The sequence below is a fragment of the Drosophila tropicalis genome, unplaced genomic scaffold (assembly GCF_018151085.1).
Source record: "Drosophila tropicalis isolate 14030-0801.00 unplaced genomic scaffold, ASM1815108v1 contig_463, whole genome shotgun sequence".
Classification (NCBI taxonomy): domain Eukaryota; kingdom Metazoa; phylum Arthropoda; class Insecta; order Diptera; family Drosophilidae; genus Drosophila; species Drosophila tropicalis.
This window is the reverse complement of record NW_027172929.1, coordinates 603,641-623,326: the sequence shown is the minus strand read 5'-3', so window position 1 is coordinate 623,326 and position 19,686 is coordinate 603,641. Positions and strand designations below refer to the sequence as shown.

At 36.1% G+C, this 19,686-nt stretch overlaps 3 protein-coding genes across 7 annotated transcripts; 1 reads left to right on the top strand and 2 right to left on the bottom strand.

Annotated features, from left to right (window-relative positions):
* Positions 1–286: 286 nt before the first annotated feature.
* fbl (pantothenate kinase 3 fbl) lies at positions 287–10,325 on the bottom strand. Of its 3 annotated transcripts, XM_068287208.1 has the most exons (8): positions 9,656–9,672; positions 7,311–7,845; positions 3,665–3,843; positions 2,348–2,640; positions 2,153–2,278; positions 1,711–1,887; positions 1,508–1,643; positions 287–1,437 (listed from the first exon to the last, which is right to left on the bottom strand). In XM_068287208.1, exons 2-8 carry the CDS (start codon positions 7,792–7,794, stop codon positions 1,141–1,143), a joined length of 1,692 nt encoding a protein of 563 aa, XP_068143309.1. In that variant the 5' UTR covers positions 7,795–7,845; positions 9,656–9,672; the 3' UTR covers positions 287–1,140. The 3 variants fall into 3 exon arrangements, with proteins under 3 accessions (XP_068143309.1, XP_068143310.1, XP_068143312.1); XM_068287209.1 differs by lacking the exon at positions 7,311–7,845 and having other exon boundaries at positions 9,656–10,325; XM_068287211.1 differs by lacking the exons at positions 7,311–7,845; positions 9,656–9,672 and adding an exon at positions 5,125–5,248.
* Positions 10,326–10,630: 305 nt separating this feature from the next.
* On the top strand, positions 10,631–12,291 carry LOC137574801 (charged multivesicular body protein 7). Its single transcript, XM_068287218.1, is given in 3 exon segments — positions 10,631–11,249; positions 11,318–11,743; positions 11,745–12,291. Coding segments are annotated over 3 exon segments (1,356 nt in total). The 5' UTR covers positions 10,631–10,784; the 3' UTR covers positions 12,210–12,291.
* Positions 12,286–19,545, bottom strand: RhoBTB (Rho-related BTB domain containing). 3 transcript variants are annotated; one of them, XM_068287202.1, is made up of 12 exons: positions 19,193–19,545; positions 16,313–16,576; positions 15,949–16,250; positions 15,339–15,875; positions 15,013–15,271; positions 14,835–14,948; positions 14,679–14,765; positions 14,534–14,617; positions 14,229–14,471; positions 13,899–14,169; positions 13,340–13,511; positions 12,286–12,998 (listed from the first exon to the last, which is right to left on the bottom strand). In XM_068287202.1, exons 2-11 carry the CDS (start codon positions 16,499–16,501, stop codon positions 13,363–13,365), a joined length of 2,235 nt encoding a protein of 744 aa, XP_068143303.1. In that variant the 5' UTR covers positions 16,502–16,576; positions 19,193–19,545; the 3' UTR covers positions 12,286–12,998; positions 13,340–13,362. The 3 variants fall into 3 exon arrangements, with proteins under 3 accessions (XP_068143303.1, XP_068143301.1, XP_068143302.1); XM_068287200.1 differs by having other exon boundaries at positions 13,340–13,532; positions 19,193–19,544; XM_068287201.1 differs by having other exon boundaries at positions 13,340–13,532; positions 19,397–19,544.
* Positions 19,546–19,686: the final 141 nt, after the last annotated feature.

Genomic DNA, 19,686 nt, shown 5'->3' with positions numbered 1-19,686 from the left:
GTCCTGCGGGGAGCGGAGATATCAAGGATTTTGTGGTTTTCTGCAGGTTTTTTGATCTTTTGATTCAATTTGGGACTTGGAAAAATTCAAAGGATTGATTTGGAAATCCTTTGGCATGATGGAAGTCTTTGTTCATTCGGGTCGACTAACAACGCCATGTCCTGGAACTTCTTTTAAAAAGTGGAAAAAAGACTTTTCGAGGAAATTTAATGTCCTGCCTACCCAACATAACCCCAACCTGTCTGATGCCTATCTCTAGAGATTATTAAGGACACACTGTTTTAAATACTTTTTATAAACAATATATTTTCATTTTTATTCACCTGCCGACAATTTGGAACCTTACATATTAAATGACCACAAACTTATTGCCTAATGATACACAAAAAAAAAAAGGAATAGATAAAGAAACACAAACAGGAAACTTTAAAAGGATCCACTTAAAAATCATGTACACTGACATAACTCCAAGATAAAAACTTAGTCTTGTATGCCTGAATGACTATGTATGTATATGGTAGGTACATATATATATATACATATATATATATAAAAGGTATTGTTATTTATAGGTTATGTGTCTAGAATATAACTATATAGACATACATATACATATATGTACATATATATAGATACACGCGGTTATACATGTGTATGCGGAAAATGTACTTGAATTGTATTTTATTAATTTGCCATTTGATGATGATTTCAAGTATTTGTAATACTTCTTCTGTTTAGCTTAGATTAAAAGAGTAATTGTTTATTTGGAAACAGAATGATTTCAATTTTTGAGAATAAAAGTTCTACCTTAGATTGAGCCGAAAAAATTCGTTGCTTGTTCAGCAGGCACTTTAACCACGCTATTTTCTTTGTTTTTGTTTTGTTTTTACGAAATTTGTTGCATTTTCAATTTTTGTGCGCGTTTTTCTGTTTTTCTTTTTGTTGTTGTAGTTGTTGTTCTCTTGATGGACTATAGCCGAAAAAAATTAAGTTAATTAGCGAGATAATTGATTAAAGGGGGGAAGGAGAGAAAGGAGAGGGGATCGATCTATTGGTATTGCCATATCCATTATCTAACTGTACATGCGGACTACAAATGTTTGGAGACGGAATGGCACATATTTCGTCTGCCACTGGCGACTATCTAGTTGTAGTACAGTTTGTATTCTCTGAAGGATTTTCCGGCGATGACCGGATGTTATCGGAATTCGTTGGCACTTCAGTTGTTTCTAATCCCTCACAGCCATGATCTAGACCCTCATTAAGGGCAGCTGCCAATTCGCCATTAAACTGCAGCAGACATCCCAGGGCACCGAAATAACCCTCATGCTCAAGGAACAGACCCTTCATGGTGCCATTTGACCAGAATTCCATTGCATAGGCAAGCAACTTCATTGAAATTGGATTCACACGCAGGAAATTGCCCACGAAAACAACCTAACAGAGACAAGAAGGTGATGAATAAATATATGACAAGAAATCATTTTATCAATTACAATTGACTTACCCTATCGATCTTCTCATTCAAGGCACACATACGGGCTATGGAGCCAATGTTATTGGTTATAGTCACTAACGTGGCATTGGCCAAATCTTCGCGGGACACCGACACACGTTTGTCATTGATGTGCATTTGCCCAAAACTGCAAATTCAATTACGATGGGCTTAAATTTTCAATTTACTAGAGTTGAAAATAAGTTTTCTCTTACCTAGAGGCTACTAAATCGCCAGGCAAACCAAAGCGATTATAGTCACCGCCATAGATATCCTTGACCAGTTTATCCACCTTACGATTGTCACCTTTGGTAGCCAATTGAATGGCTTCTTCGAATGTGGTGCAGCCAGTTAGCAAGCAACATAGTCCCAGGAATGTTCCTCCACCCAAACTAAGCAAGACGATTGAAATAAAGAAAAGAAATTATTACAAATCAAACTTCTTTGGAGAATTACCCTTCTAGTAAACAATATCTAAGTTTGTGAATAAAGCTTTGGCCTTTTACAAACTGATAACATATAAATGACGTTATCTCCTAGTTTTAAGAATATTTTTCATTCCATTGTCTCGAAAACACTTGAGTATAAACTTATTGGAAGATTAAGTTCCTAATAACACTTCACAGTAAGAATTTAGTGTCTTTTTTTGATGTTTACCTTGTGCCCGAAATGCGTTTATAGTTATCTGGTCCATAGACAGCCAATATAGATACACCTGATCCCACATTTACCAGGATGAATGGAAATGGTTGAGAGAAATTAAAAGCACGCTTCTCGCTTTTTCTAAAGAAAAAAATAATAATAAATATTAGTATCAAAAGGTATCTATTAAACAATTTGTTTTCAACTTACACAATATCTCGGGCATTTTCATAGTAATAGCATTCCGTACGATTGTGCAGATCGGCAAATAGTATGCCCTTAATTAATGTATCCAATTCATCGAACTTAGCCAATTTCATATTGACTTGATCACGAAAATCTTTCTCAAATTTGAATGCACCTCCGCCGGTGGCACAGACAGTGGTTACCAATTCGGCCATGCCCTTTTGCTTAGCCAAGGATAGAAAATTACCCATATCTGTGGTCTGGAATCGTATGAAATGCAATGAGCCGCGTCGCTTTCGTATTTCCACATTGTCCATCTATATAAATTACACAAAATTTGCATTATAATATTTCTATTAATAAATTTTCAAATAGGTATTACATAAGAGCACGTGGAACAATTAGGCCTGAGACAGACATTCTTGACCACGAATTGTGTGTGTTGTATAGGGAAATTAGTTACGCAAATACAGAACGACGAACGTACACCCGACAGTCGGCAGTCAAAAGTCAATGAATGCGACGCCATGTAAACTTGTTGACGCTTCTATATATGTACATATTATATACCAACCGACGGACAATCAAAGTTCAAAAAATGTGGCGAAAGTGTTGGAAAAAAGAGAGGGAAAAAATTGTACAAAACCAAGGAGCTAGTTTTTATACCCTTTTAATTTTAGTCTCTTCGTCTCTAGAGTGAGGGAGGATTGATCGAAGAACAAAGTTTGCCTCTTAACTTTTGATATCCAAGATCAATCTCCTACTGCAACTAAACATAGATTCGCCACAATAACAATCTATGTTCTGGTCTGTGGCCAACCAAAACTAATGGCTACAACGTCATTAGATAAATTTCCATATTTTAGCATTGACAAAAGGGATGCAAATGCACCAAACAAAAAACATCTGGCCTATCCGAATGTCTGACTGGAGAGTGTGGATCATTTTTGTTTTGTACACATTTTGAAGGTCGCTAAAGCAAACGAGCAACGTACAATATTATAAAGTCAGCAGACGACCCCCGAGATACGAGATCCCGGTTCGAAGCCGATAAGATGACGATCATGATCACGATGATGATGATGATGATGATGATGATGTTAAGAGACGAGCAAGTCGATCAGATGCGATGCTAATGCCCTGCCTGGCGTATTGACATACATCTTGACATTTGGTTACAAAATCACTAACTAATACTAACTTGACTTGTTTGTTTCTTAAGTTCGTTGGTTTGTTTGGTTGGTTGGTTGTTGTCGATGTCGCTCGCTGATCGTTGGGCAATGTCTAAAACATCAACCTTGTGCTGCGTGTTGCCCCTCTTACTCTTACTGTTACTCTTACCTGCAAGTGCGTATCTCGATGTCCGGTTTTGCCATATGCTGAGTTTCTGGTCAAATAGCGTCTGATATTTCGTAAGATACCGGCTTCGCGGTCCTGCTCATCGGGCGTAATATCCTTGGGCTCAAAGTATACCAGCTTTGTCAGAGTACCGCCAATGTCCATGCCAAACCATGGCATTGCTGTAATAAATAAAACATTTTCAATTAATATCAATGCCTTAAATCATCAACTTCAATTGTTCATTTTACAGTTTATGGTAAATTTTAGCATCAACAATCTTATACAGCATTGGGAATGTGTTTTTTAGGGACAAGCCCTCGCGGCATTTCCGGACATACATAGATAATGTGTTTCATCCGTGTTAACTTAATCTAATCATAATTTCACTCAATATTATCCGGAAGTGGAAAACTAATACTGTCAATTTTCTAGAGGCAACAATAAATAAAATACAACAAATTATTATGACAGCTTCTCTTGAGATAAGGTAACACTTCTAGAATTTCATTCGATTGGGTAGCACTTTCTTCATTTGTCAAATCAAACTACATACTTAAAAGTTATCTGCATAGAGAAACAACAACACTTGAATATTACTTCTCTTTGTTTTTGAACAAAATGATGAGTCAAAAATTCAAATCTATTTTATTTCGTCCATCAAATGAACTTTATTTTGAATTATATGAAGATAATTGTGAAAATAATTGTTTATAAGTAATCTAAGCCCTTCAAATGGCTTCTTAATGTTGAGTACATACTAGAGATTTTCCTTTTAGTAGGTGATTTTTGTTTTTTGTAGACTTTACTACACAAGTTTACTAGAAATTTAAGCACATAAACCTTTAGGTAATTGATTTTTCTCCCAAAAAGGGGCATTCCGGATCAATAGTGTGCTTAAAGTCAACTTAAAAGGGGCTAAGGTCGCAGACAAAAACATTAAGATTTAATTACTTTGCGAACTACTAGTTAACAGAATGTTTTAGCTTATGAAAGACAATACGTCAAGTTGTTGGTTATAAATCTTAACTTAATTGCGATTCGATCATTTAAAACAATCCTCGCTCTAATCAGAGACCCTAAGCAATATGAAACTGTAACTATGGCCAATTCAATGCCATTCTCTTCGGTTCAACAGGGCCAAGCGCAACAAGTTTGCATAGAAAACCACTCTGAACACTAATGAAAGCGGCGCTCTTTGTGGGGGTCAAGGGAAGAAAAACGTTTAAAATGTGAATTTTCAAATCAATTTTTTGCTAAACACAATCCCAAGACTATTAATCTATATACATATAAGAACTGTCCTATTTGATTGTTGCACTGTAAAAACACATTTCAAAATGAACTTTAAGCCGCAAAGTAGCAGAAAAGTAGTTCAAGAGGCTCGTGGCTTGGTGGTGTCAAGATCAAACAAACAGGTGTAGAAAGAGGGAGAGACTAAGTATATATGTAGATAAACGCACCACTTTGTATGATCAGATCAAAGATCGATGTAAAATGCAATGCTTCAGGCATATTTGATGTGACTTCCTTTTGTTTTATTCTAGTTAGTTAGAAATCGTTGCACATGAGCTTCAATTGTAATTAGTAATCACTGTTAACACGTTTCTTATTTTTGTTTTCACCGATATATACTGACTGAGCTCACATCTATATAGTTTTTATATAGAAAGTTTATAAGTGTGTGAGTGTGTGTTGTGTGTGTGTTTTTATTATTATTGTATGTAGGTTGGTCTATAGCGAGAGCAACAACCAAAAACCGGAAACATTTTTACTCAATCGGCAGCAAAACAAACGCGTCAAGCGCAACACATTGATGGCCACCAACCAAGCAAACCAACTGACTGACTGCCGGGAATGATTATATATTAGCCGTAAATACACACAATTGAACTGAATATTGGCGAAATTGGGAAATCATATCGAATACTAAAACGAACCATGTGCGATGCGCCACCAACAATACTAAAAGGTGAGTACAAAAGAGTTGAATTATTAGTGTGGCAAAGAAGACAAAGAGAGAGAGAGAGAGAGTGTGACAATGGGCTAACACACACACACACACCTTTCTTATCGGGGGGCACTTTAGCTAACGAATAGCTTATCGCAAGTTGAAAATGTCCAAAATGACCATAGAGATATTGGTAGTTACACCACACACCACACACACGCACATACACCCAAATCCATAACTATATCCACACCCAATACTATGTAAGAGAGACAGAGAGTGAGAGAGAGAGATCTCCAATTGACGATTTTATCAACAAGTGCCCCATCATGTTGTGCTTGGAGTATAACATGTACTTGTATCTCCCCCAAACCGACCCCTACATAGCTAAACATATGTACATATGTTTCACATAATCACAGTCAATAGTCAATAGTCAAAAGTCGTCTGCCAATCAAAATCAAATGAGTGGGAATTTCTTGGATGGTTGATATCTATCTAAATTCTGCAAATTTGCACCCCAAACCAGCAATGAAATCAATAACAATCAAAGGTGATTCCTATTTCTTATCTTCTTGCAAGAAAATTATGACGAATTATTATTATTATCTATAAATTATAAGTAGCTAAGCAAACTGAAGCTAAGGACACCTTGCTATAATATTTGTGATTCAACTCAATGTCCTACAATTCTTCATCTTCATTTTCCCTATATCTGATGAAAAGAAGTAGATAAAAATTACAAAATATTTGCCATTGATTATTTTACAAAGTAAAACAAAAAAAAAAGTTGGAAACCTAATCACATTTAAAAATAAATGTTTATTCTCATTATTAATTTAGCTGGTCTAAATACTTTGTAGGTAAATGACTGAATAAATATATGCATATAGTTAACACCAATTTGAACTTTGTCTGAAAAAAAAAACCTAAAAGAACTCTGTTCCTTTTTATTTATTTTTGTCTAATTTGTATTGTTAATTTGTCAGAGGTTAATAAAATAAGTAAATTAAGGGAGATTACAAAAGGAATAACACTTTAAGTATAAAGAAATGAATGGGTTAATGGGAAGTGGCATATCTAGGGAGAAAGAACCCGGCTCAGTTTGTTAGAATGGCATATCCTGACATGATCGAAAACAAAGTCTTTTTCTTCCAAGTGCACTTATGTGTATATATAATTACATTTACAAATATATATGTGTATGTATATATAATTCAATCGTTTTTGCGATTTTGTATATTAGTTTTGCTTATGAAAAATTGTGAAAACATTTACGTCAATCGAATTGAAGGGACCTTGTTAGATAACCCCTTAGATAACCAAAATTCTAATTGGGGGTGTGCTGATAGTAAAACCCTAATCGAAATTACTTATGTGTATGTATATAGATGGATGAAGAGGGGGGCGGTTGTGGGATTCGACGATCTCTGCCCTCTTTGTGTGTCAGAAAAGTCATCCCCTCCGAAAATTGCATTTCTTTTTTGGAAATTTTTCCCTTCGTTTGTTGTCAATGGAAAAGTTTATAAAAAAAAAAAAAAAGAAGAAAGAAACACAATCTTTGTTTAAACCCGAGATAACCATGTCAAATAGACGGACAGAGAGGGAGGGAGAGAGATAGAGAGGAAGAAGAGGGCATGAACAAGTGGCACACGCCGATTGAGTGTGTTCAGTGATTCAATTGATTGTTTAACTTACACATCAGTTCATCAATGTGAGGAGAAGTAGGAGAATTTGTGGAGGTGGTCTGATTGTGATTCTGTTTCTGACTGGGATTGGAAATGGGATTGGCAGCAGCAGGCGACATCATGCGATCCGCGACACTCTGATGATAATAACATTTCTCAACTGACTGTTCCGATTCGATGCTATTATTATTGTTATTATTATTATTCTTGTTGTTGTTGCTGCTGCTCTCCGTTTTTGTTGCTGTTGTTGATGATTTAAGCTTGCCTCCACCACCTCCGCTGCTGTTGTTGTTGTTATTATTGTTGCTAGTACCGAAGGCAGCACGCCATGAAGCCCGCCATGAGTTTCTTTTTGCTGAGATCACAGGTGATGATGATGTTGGGGGATTGGTTGTGGATGATGCCAGTGAGGCATTCGTTGATTTCTTATCGTTATGCAATTTAAATATTTTCAAATTGAATGAATATTTCGTGTCGCGAGTGGGAACTTTCATTTTGCCTCGTTTTTTTGTTGTTGTTGCTGTTGTTATTGTTGACTTGACTGACTGCGTGAGTGAGTGAGTGAGTTACTTAAATGAATATCGCCGCTTAGCACTTATCACAGAGATTATATTTTTAAAGCATTCACAGCTTTTTTTTATATTCCTTTACAACTTCATTGAAAATTCTCAAAAAAATAAAATATATATCCACATCTGCCGTAGGGAAAGCGGCGGAGCGAAAGAAGGGAGAAAATCTCAAAGCTTACGCTTTTAACACTCTCAATTCGATCCGATTTGAAACGATATGTTGACCGTTCGAAAACAAGCATGAAACGCGTTTGAATGAAATTTTATTTGTCACTTCGTCGTTGAAAACGATGCGACGCGAAGTCGAAGTCGACGTCGACTTTTGTTGAAGCGCGGCGCGTCGTTGACGACGCTTCGTTCGCATACATGTACATATGTATGTATGTATGTACATAGGTAGGTATGGCCGTATATACACCTGTATCTGCACCTATATATATACATATATATATACATAGGTACATATGTATATGCATGCTCATTAAGACGGACAAACTGAACTTAAAACGTTACGAAAAACTCAATTTTAATGAAACCAAAGCAATGACCAGGTATAAACCCTATTTCAAAGTGTCGAAAAAGCTTGACAAATTTTGTTGTTTCTTCTCGTTCCCTCTATATCTTCTACAATCATACCGCTAGCACCTCATAAGGCCAATCACCTGTTCCCATCTTTCTCTCTCGCTCTATCATTCACACTGCCGATAATCAAACTATTGTATTGTAACCGCCAAAATCGTGTGTGCGAAAGGCAAAGGGGGAGGTAGAGTGAGAGAGAGAGCTGGTGTAAACAAACTTTGATTAGCCAAAGATCCTACTACTTAGATTGGATTTTATTGTTAGACTTTCCATTCACTTGTTGCAGTCACTCGTCACTCTTCTAATGCCTGGTTCAATAATGTTATTTAATCTATGTCTTAGTCTATGAAATCATCTCTCAGACGCGTGCTTTCAAAAATTGCATGATTTCGATAATATTTCTGTACATACGCATTACAATCTGAAACATTTCTAGCTTTCATGTCCATAACTATTTATGGTATAAACGTCACTCTCATTGTCTACATTTTCCATTAATGGAATAAAATTACATTAAATTATTCGGTCATCTTTCGTTTTCCAACAGCTTTTGAAAGCCATTTTCGAATGAGTTTGGGTTAAGACAACTAAATTTCAGCACATTCACTGAAAAGCTACCGACAAATTTATTTGAAATCGAAAGTGATATTTGAGCTTAGTTAATTGATTGTAAATTCAGTTAAATGCTTGTTAAGTCTTCATTGACGTTCTCTTTTCTCATGTATGTACATACATACATACATACATATGTATAATCTTTGGACTCAATTCGCATTGAGTCTCGTTCGAATAATTAAAAATTTTCTGTACTGACGACCGAATAGTGATTTTCAATTCTTTATACGCACACATTTCCCGGACGTAGATGACATCAATTACATTCGAATTTGAATTATTTTCAGTGTCATAATTAACGTCAGAATGGTTTATACATTAAAATGATATTGACACAAGCTTACGAAGTTTAAAAATCCTTTACATTATCAAGAAACTGAGACCGAAGGAGGAATCTCCCCATTTAAATTTATCTGCGAATCTAAACCTATTCCTATTTTTGTAAAAGCATCCGCATTTTAAAGACGATAGGAACAACAACATTCGTATTTGGGTAAACATGTTAAAATAAACTAAATATATGCATTTAAATATAAGAAGTTATTTTAAAAAGTTTTTTGGCCCCTTCTTGAGGTGCACTTAATGTAATTACCTTTAGCCAATTGCTTCTTCAGGGCTATATGATCATCTTCGTCCAGCATTTGCATGTTGATATCTAAGACGTTCTAAGTAGGTGGGTGGGATTGAGCCAAATGCCAGTTTGTTTTGGATACACGGTCTTGAAATTCACTCGCGAAGTATCTCTCTCTCTCTTTCTTTCTCTTTCTGTCTTTTTCTGGTTAGGCTCTTGCCACAAAACAGAAGAGAACCGAAGCAAATCTCTGGCACCGGTCGTTCAATTTGTTATCGCCGAAGACAATGGGACCCGGGAACTGTAGCAAAAACAAATTGAAAGCGTGACTCAGCAGCTGGTCGTTTAATTGAATTGGGTGGTAATGATAATGATGACTGAGATGTTGATGGCTACAAAGGAGGTGGTGGCGGCGGTGATGGGATGGTGCAGCAATAGCAGCGCATCGGGGAGCACGTTGAGAGCACAGGTTCCTCCTTTTTTTGTATTTACACTGCGTTTTTTTTGGGAAAGATGAATGTGCTTTAGAACATTTTTGAGATACCCAAATGAAATGATTCCAAATCGTGCCAAGCGAGATAAATTATTAAATATCAATTGAAAAACACTTTTGCCAAAACTTGAAAACTGTTTTTCCACATAAATTGTAAATCTAGTGGCCTTCCGTCACAGCTGTTTTTTCTTCTTATGTATTAGGCCCTTAGTACTGGTATCTAGAACTGGTTCTTGATGAAATTATGGTACATTTCAAAAACAAACGTTTTACTTACAATTGAAATCAATACAATGTTATTTTGCTACATTTACATACGTAGCACAATCGGGCTGAAATTGCTTAATTTAATATTGAGTTTAATTCAAAAGCCATGTAGATGTCGACATAAAGTAGACTAAATTTGAACTTTTATATACATCTAATTGTACGCAGAAGTCCAGTTTAAAAAGTTTTTATTTTATTCTTGTACTGAACGTAACTCTGGGTTGAAATGGAACCAGTAAAAAAATGTAGAACAAAATCTATCGATATGCTTATCGAAATCGTATTGTGCTTGCACTTTCCAACACTACTACACACACAGCTGAAGCATCCAAATCAAAACAATCGCTTTTATTATTTACAAAACTTTTGGACAAAAACACAATAAAAAAAATGCTTAAAACAAATACACAACAAGACATTAGTAGTTTTACATTTCCGGATAAATGGCAAGACAGCGCGGAAATGCAGATGCTATTTTCCATATTTCGTCCGCGACATCTCAACACCGAAGATTACGACATAAAGATGAAATTTTGGAAGGATCTAATTACGCATTATTGCAAATTCCATAGAAAATGCAGTTTTAGTTTGCAAGAGCTGCAACTGCAATTCATGAGAGGTGAACAGGTACCCGCTTGTCTTAATACCGTAATTCAAGAGATGCATGAACAAAAACTATTGCGACTTCTCAGCATATATGAATATGATTCGTCGATTTCTTGGAGTAGTTGGCTAATCTCAAGCCTGGTGCAGCGTCCCCTTTCTTGGGGTTGGCAGCGACTTAAAAATAGCATTGTGCCTGAGAGTTTGGACAGAAACTTATCTATGGAATGGGTACATTTAGAAGTTTTACAGGTAAGACACTTTGAATCAAAATTTCTATAATAACAATTTGAACACCGTACCTCTATGTTCTTTCTTAGAATATTTGCAATGAAATAATTGAAAAAGTATTGCATAAAAACCGTGGGAAGCTGCTACATTTTGACGGCTTCAAGGACCTTTGCAAGGATTCCAATATATCTACAGCCACTGATCGAGATTTAACTACATGTGTACACCACTTAAATACTCAAAATCTTATTGGTTTGGAATTCACAATGAAAGAGGCAACCCGTTGCATTCATTTAATAAAAATACCTGCAGACAATAAAGATAAACATAATCTCGTAATCAGCGAGGCCGATCATGCCATGCACAATCTTCAGATGACTCAGGCTAATCTTCTCCAGCAACTAGAAACCCTTGAAGTAAATATCAAATTCAATGATGATAAAGTGCGTCAATATCTCAAGGAGAACAAGAGGCAAATGGCCAAAACTTATCTACGTAAACGACATCTATTGGAAAAAAAATCATGAGCGTCGAAGCATTGCACTGCACAATATTGAATCCTTACAATTAAGTGTGGATGAGGCCCAGAATAGTGGTGTCGTGCTGGATGCCTATAAAATCGGTTCGAAAACGTTGCAGAAAGTGCTCACCGATTCGGGACTTAAATACGATAATGTTGATGAAATATTGGCCGATGTACGCGACACTATGGATCAGCATAAAGAAGTTCAAGACGTTATGTCCAACACCGCTGCCCTCCAAGATGAAGATCTGGATCTAGAAAAGGAGCTTACAGATCTTCTCGATGAATCGAAGGAAGAGAGGAGAAAAACTACTCCTCCTGCCAAGACGAATAACAACAGTGATAAGGTAGAAGTTCTAATATCCGATGAAGATATGCTTGCCATGTTGGACGAATTAAGCATTGAGGAGGGCAGCATAGGGGAGCAGGCAGTTCGTCTTAAGAAATTACATACATGAGATTTAAATGGATGTTATGAAATTATATATATGTATGTGTACAACAATGAAATTACAAGATATAAAAAAATTTGAATTGAAATATTTTGCAGTTTTTCTTTTTTCTGTTGGTACTTTGTCATACTTGGTTTTTATTTTTTTGGTTTTTTTTTTAATCTATATCATTTTTGTACAAAATGCATTGTTACTTATGAGATATTGGCTTAGTTGCTAATGGCTAGACAAATGTTTCCGTAAGTTGGAATTCAAAAATATACACATACATATACATACATACATGTCTATAGGTAAAAGTACAAATGTATATAGTAGGGGTATTTTCTGTTCACGTTACTAATAGTAATATTATACACCAAATGTCTGAGGGAATTCGATTCCGGTGCATATACATATGTATACATATATACATATGCACATATATATTTAATATACCAAATTGTTGTATTAGATTTAGGCATGGGTATATATGTATATATGTAAATATCAAGAATCAGAAGCAATTTAGCAAAATGCTTCCTTGTTCGGCAATCAGCTAATTTAGTATCTATATAGATATATGTCTATATATATATACACATATATATGTATATAGATCGATTCATCTATGGTAATCACTAAGGCAAAATTTTTGCGCATTGTCACAAGCAGACGCGGCGCCATTTCCAACTGTGTGCTCCGCCCCTCCTCCATGAGGTTTGTTATGTGTGGAATTGGAAAAGTATCAAAATACTTAAAATTGTACAGATAAAACAGATCAGTACCGGCAGGATCACAATGAAGCGCAGTGATCTATATATAAAGGAATTTAAATCATGTATTAAAAACGATATAAAGTTATCGTCGTCATTTAGGCCAAAAGTTTGAACACCCTTACAAAATTCCCATACTCCCTCAACCTGAAAGGTATTGTATGTACATTGCCCAATATCGTAAAAAGCGATTATCGTATCGACTTAGAAAGACGACATACATATTGTATGGGGATAACTTTGTTTAAATAATTTTTATGACGGATCGATTAATTCCAGGGATATAGAATTCATTTTTGACCTGATCTATGATGCATACTGTTGGGTTTTCAGAAACAATTTTGGCATTTTGAACTCTCTTTCTTTATCTAACTTTCTTACCTGCCAGGCCCTAAGGCCGGGTGTCAGAGATTCAGATCCATATCGGCTTCCAGATCAATGTGATTTATAGAATTCGCTGTGCTATTAAAGATTTGATTATCGCCTGTAGTGCTATCCGTTGGTGCACTTCCACCTCCAGCTCCACCGGCTCCACCTGTGCGCTTGGATTTACCTAACAGCCAGCAAGAGAACACTTTGTCCAAATATTGCATGTTAATAAATGTGATTGGATGATATCGGGTTGGGTTTATCTTTTTTATTCTTTAGCATGATCAAAAAAAAAAGGAAACGAAAACGCACAAAATATAGGAAGGACGCGTAGGCGTAGGTAAGATAGGAAAGGACAAATACAAACCACTCGATCTAGAGGGCTCTAGCGATATCCATTTCGTGTGGAAAATATACAATAGTTTAAAAAAGAGCTAACCAATTAGTAAATAATTGATTTCCATTTAAGAAATGAAATCAATTGGAAATGGCAAGGATGTGTGTGTGTGGTTGTGAAAATGCTTCTGTGTGTGTGTGTGTTATGGATTTGAATTAATGATTAAAGACTTACCCCCAGTAAAGCATAAGCAACCTTCATCATCGCTTGGTGAATCCCGTCGAGATGTCTTTTGCTTAACCTCCTTATTTAGCTCGTTTAGGCATCGTTGATAGTAATCGTAATCCTTCAGATACCAGACTGGCGGCCATCTATGCTCACGCAAATATTCCTGATTATCTTGATGCAAAGCTTTTAAGCCCTTTAATGAGAATTTACAAATCATATTGTAATTGACGCATAGATACGACATGCACCATTCGGCCAACTGATGGGCATTGTGCAACTGCAAAAAGGATAATAAATAAGTTTATACGAATTTTATTTCATTTTCATTTCTCTTACCTTGACTGGCTCTAGCAACTTTAGGCAATGATCCACAGTTTCATTCGTTTCGTTCTGGGAAATAAGTGTGAGATCTTCAATGACACGACACTCAACCAAATTGAGTAGACGCGGCAGACACAGTCGATTGGCCAACTCCAACAGATTAAGGCATTTCACAGCCGAAATTGGCGGAATCTGGTCAGTATATAGATAGCAGAGTAACTTATGGAATGTGTAAATTGTAACTCCAGGGAAAACAATCTGCAAAAAGAATACTATTAAATGGGCAACTTGATATTATAAATTGAAAATTCTCGTCTTACCACATTGGAGTGTGCCTCACGAAAATCGCCTAATAACATGGCACGCATCACATCGCAACGACCCACCAAAACGGCACGATGTGCCTATAAATTTCATAATGATTATGGTTGATTACAGTTGGGATATATTCAGTTCCTTTGTTACCTTCATAAGACCATCGTCTAGCTCAAAGGTTACATCGCTAAAACAACCATCACCTATGCAATGACGTTCCATACTCTCTTTGATGCGCTAATAATAAATCGAATAGACAACTCCGTTTAGCTATAGAACTCACAAATATATATGCAAGTAACTTACAAGACATATGTGAGGATTTGGCTCATCATTGGGACTTTCGATAATGCTTTGCGGCTTGGAAAGTAACTGAGTTAATTGCGGCAGTTCCAATAAATCGGCAGCTTCTCTTATTTCCTAACACAAGCAAAGCAATCAAATAAATGTTTGTATGAAATGAAAATCATTTCCATTCACTTACTTGCAGATTATTACAATCCTTGTCAATGGTTCCCGTATAGATGAATCTCAGACATTGATGCAAAGCCTGAGGTGAGATGAGCTTACTAAGCGCCACAATTGTTTGCAAGCCACTGACCCCTCGTTGATTCTCCACCTGGACTAATCGTATACTTTGCAATACGGGATGATGTAGTTCCCTATAGAGATCACTCGAACGTTTGGCCTCCACAAGCGGCAAAGCCTGATAGCTGGAGCGTCGCTTCAGATGTTCCCACATTCTATGTGAGAGAAAAAAAGAAGTATAATTTTCTTGGTTCTCAAAATTCGTTGAGATTTATCTCTCACCGTTGTGTGCGTGTTTCGTAGCGGATTAGAGATTCCGTGTCATCGTTAAAATCTGCAATGGTCGCCTCACCAAATGTTGAGCTGACCATGCTTGATTCACTGCTACTACGTCCGCCCATATCGCTGAGCTCGGTATTTAATAGTCGCTGGAAAATACTGGAGGCCGCTGCAAGCATAAATCTATGAACGGCAAATTTAATGGCACCTCCAACCACTAGAATGAGATCGGTATACGCTTGCGAGAGGAACATATTGTATATGTCCTGGCGATAATTGCCAACCATGACGGTAACTTCTGGCGGTGGCGGTTTTGGTGGTCGAAACGGGGCTTGTAGTAATGGCTTTTGAACCTTTTTCAGATTGGTCATCCAGAATCTTTGCTGCCGTCGCGCAATCAATGCCGAACGTATAGCATTTTCGAATACCTCATTGACACCAAAGTAGGTAAAGACACTGGTCTCATAGTAGGCCACGCCTAGCTCCTTGGCCACAGCACGCGCCTCATCGGGCATCACAAGATCGCTCTTCAAAGCGGCGCTACGAAAACACAAAAAAAAAAAAAAATTATTAATAAAGTCAATTGATTTTCCCATTGCCATTTTTAGCTCACCGAACAAATGTGCCCTTTTCACCAAAATATGATAGATAATTTTCATCACGATACATATATCGTAAATCGTTCTTACATCCAACAAGTATAACGGGCACATCGGGACAAAATCTTCGTATCTCTGGATACCACATCATTTTACAATTGCGTAATGAAATTGGGCTTGCGATGGAGAAACATAATAGAACCACATCGGATCGTCCATAGGCGAAACGCCTATCTTTGTCATGATCACCGAATGTGTCCCATAAACGTAAAGATACATTAACACCATCTACAACTTCCCACGAACGTTCCAAAACCTGCAGAAAAGAATTTAAGTTAAAAACTAATAATAATAGATCCATTCATAATTTGTACTTACATCTTTGTAGATGCGATACTGATCGATTGCCCAGACTGTGGGCACATGAGTTGATAGCAATTGGGATAACGACACGTGCTTATTGCATGCCCTGGCGCAGATTAAACGTGTCTTACCCACTGCAGTATCGCCGACCAGTACACATTTGACCAACTCTTGATGAGGCTGCTCGTTATCCATTTTCGTCATGCAATCAAAGACTGTATTTGCCTACAACTGCTGCTGGGATTAGAGTGGGTAGCGGCGGCGCCAAGAGAAGATAATCTATTTTGCAAATGAAAAGATAAAGAGTAATAGGAATCATTAGTCGCAATTGCAAGATAAGTTTATGCACATTTACATTTATCTTCAATACCAACGTCAGAAAAAGGTTTCGACTTGATCTCAAATGATTTATAGCCATCACGAGGGTCTTTACGAATTATTCACTCTATACATATGTACATACATATATCAAATTCGAATAAGTTTCTTACGACATAATCAGTTTAGAGTTTAGTTTAGATTTAAGACATGCTAATTAATCAATGGTCTAGTGAATATGTATGATCTTGTATGAGTGCTATAAATCAAAACTTGCTAATTAAACTTGTATTTATAGCATAAATATGTAGATGTGACACGTGAACTAAAAATTTTGTATAAATTCGAATATTTTTGGAAATCGATGATGATCCTGTGCTAGCAATCATTGACCCGCTCCGATTCGAACGCATTCCATTCATGGGGTGAAAGAAAAGATATATGTATGCATGTATGTACATACATATACACTTTAATATAACCGATGGCGTTGCCGATGCCAAAGCCGACGCTCTTTTCGGACTCTAATTGAACTCAATTGAGATTGCAATAACAATATCTGCAATCAAAATGCGAAGCCACACACAATGGGCCGCCGGCGTGCGTGTGGGGAGCAAGTGAGTCGATGGGCCGATTTGTAGAGCTATTTTTGGAAACTCTTAAAACGCAAAATATGGACAAACAGACGGGCAGTCAGCGAGACAGACAAAAGGACGGACGAACAGACAACCAGTTCTTTTAGCTTAAATAACAGGAAACGGAAAATTTGCAACAATAAAAAAGAGTCCGTCATCCTCAGGATGGCCGACTCCTATATACCCTGTTAAATCTCCCAAGAATATTAATGTTTGTTGTGGCCAATTTAATATCCTTGTACGTATGTAGATATGTACATATGTATGTATCTACAGATTTCTTCCAACAAAAGCTCTAGTTTATTTGTAGCTTTGAACTTGGCAATTTGATTATGTTTTTATCCAACTCAATGCCTGATGCGGAGTTTATTAATATCAACGCATGTAGTTTATGTATGAATATGTATATCTTCTTGGTTCTGTAAATACATTATTATTGTAAACGCTTTGTATATATTTATTTATATGATTTGTTTGTCTTCATATGTATGGGATAAACAAAAACTATTTATAGTTTTGCATGGCTATCTAGCATACAACATTTAGCATACAATTTTGTCAAAAATACTAGTCGAAGCCAAATAAAACCGATTATAACAAGTTTTTAACCGATTATTATGTAGAATACGTGAAAAGGCTATTAAAATTGTTAACACACAGTTGCATAGGTCCATACATTTTTTATAAACAAATTTTTAATTTGATTAAATTGTTAGTTTATATCCTTTTTTTAATTTCTTTATTTATGTTTATCCATTGGTTTAGGCATATTTCAAATAAATAACGGTTATTTGCATTGAAGTCTTTTGTTTTTCACCAAAAATAACCCAGTGTTGATAAATGCTGTCTAAAGCAGTTTAAATATTTCGTAAAATTTGTTTGTAACGGTTGAATTCAATTTGGAGTTGTTAACGGTATTGACTAACTTTCGTTTTTTAAAATGTCTTGAGAAACCTTGAAATGAGCTTCTTTTATTGCTAAGCAAAATAAAGGATGACTAGGCTAGGCAAGCAACAGCGGAAGGGAGGAGAAAGAGCGAATAATTGATGACCAATACAAATGAGACAGTAAATATAGGCCTAACTGTTAATGTATAATACATACATAAATATGCCAATATAGCGCAATACATGTAAAACTATTTTCATGCGCCAAAAATAACTTTGAATTGTTTTTAATGTAATAAATTTTAGTAAACTTGGATGTATGTATGTACATATGTATGATAAATCAGAATCATTGTTGTTAGCTTCCACCACAAGCCGGTGCCTGAAATGTCTCCGTTATTTTTTTGTCATTTGCCTTCTTTTTGTTGTTTTTGCGAGCTTATTGATTTTCTCATGCCAATGCTGCATGGGGCATGTGGGGCAGGCAACTCGACCGTCACCGATTTTTACACACACACACTCACACGAACACAGACACAGCCATCTGCATCTGACTGACTGGCACTTATTCTCTCTGTCTCACTCTCTCTCTCTTTTCTTTAAGCTCATCATAAATATGATCATCAATTAAATAGAAATAGTTAAGAAATGTTTAATTTTTATGAATCGTATAATATGTAATTTGGCAAATTAAAGAAACAATTTCCATTTGTCAGGTGAAAAATAAATCAATGACATTCACTTGCACTTTTCTTTTCGTCATATTCTCAATTGCTGCACTTGCTGCAATTCCCTATTTATTTGTTGTTGTTGTTGCTCTGCTTCTGTTTAGTAGTAGTGAATAAACAATTTGATTAGCATTTCATTTGATTGATGGACAGAGCAGTCACAAGGCATACAGATGTACATATGTACATATCTACATACATATAGGCACAATAACAATAATATAGAATATAGAGCAGTATACATAATAGTATAAATATTTATATATTATTCTAAATATATATATACATATATGTATATATACAGATGGATATAATTATTATAAATACCTTTTAAATGATAGCTTTAATTTGGTGTGTTGCGGCTTAGTTGCTGCTCTCCGTCTGTTCTTACTTTTGCGTATTGCACTTATCACATACACATGCACACACAAAAAGAGGCGCACTTGCACATTCACTCACACACACAGCACAAAAACAACATATTTTTGCAACAATTAATATTATTTGCTATTTACATATTAAAGAACATACACACTATATGTGAAGAAGATGCCGATTTATGGATATGACAGCTCTACTGCCATCGTTGTGCTTTAGTTGCGCAGTAAATGTATTAAATTCTTTCTTATTTATGCGATTGCGGAATACCCGACCGTCGGTTATATTAGGGTTGTCCAAGTCAAATGGAATTAGGGTTGTCCAATGAAGCTGTCGAATTGCCGTTATTTTTTATCCGACTGCCAGTATTTTATATCTGACTACCACTTTGTTTACTTTCCTTAAATTCTACCTAAAAATCAAAATGATTTCAAAAACGTGTA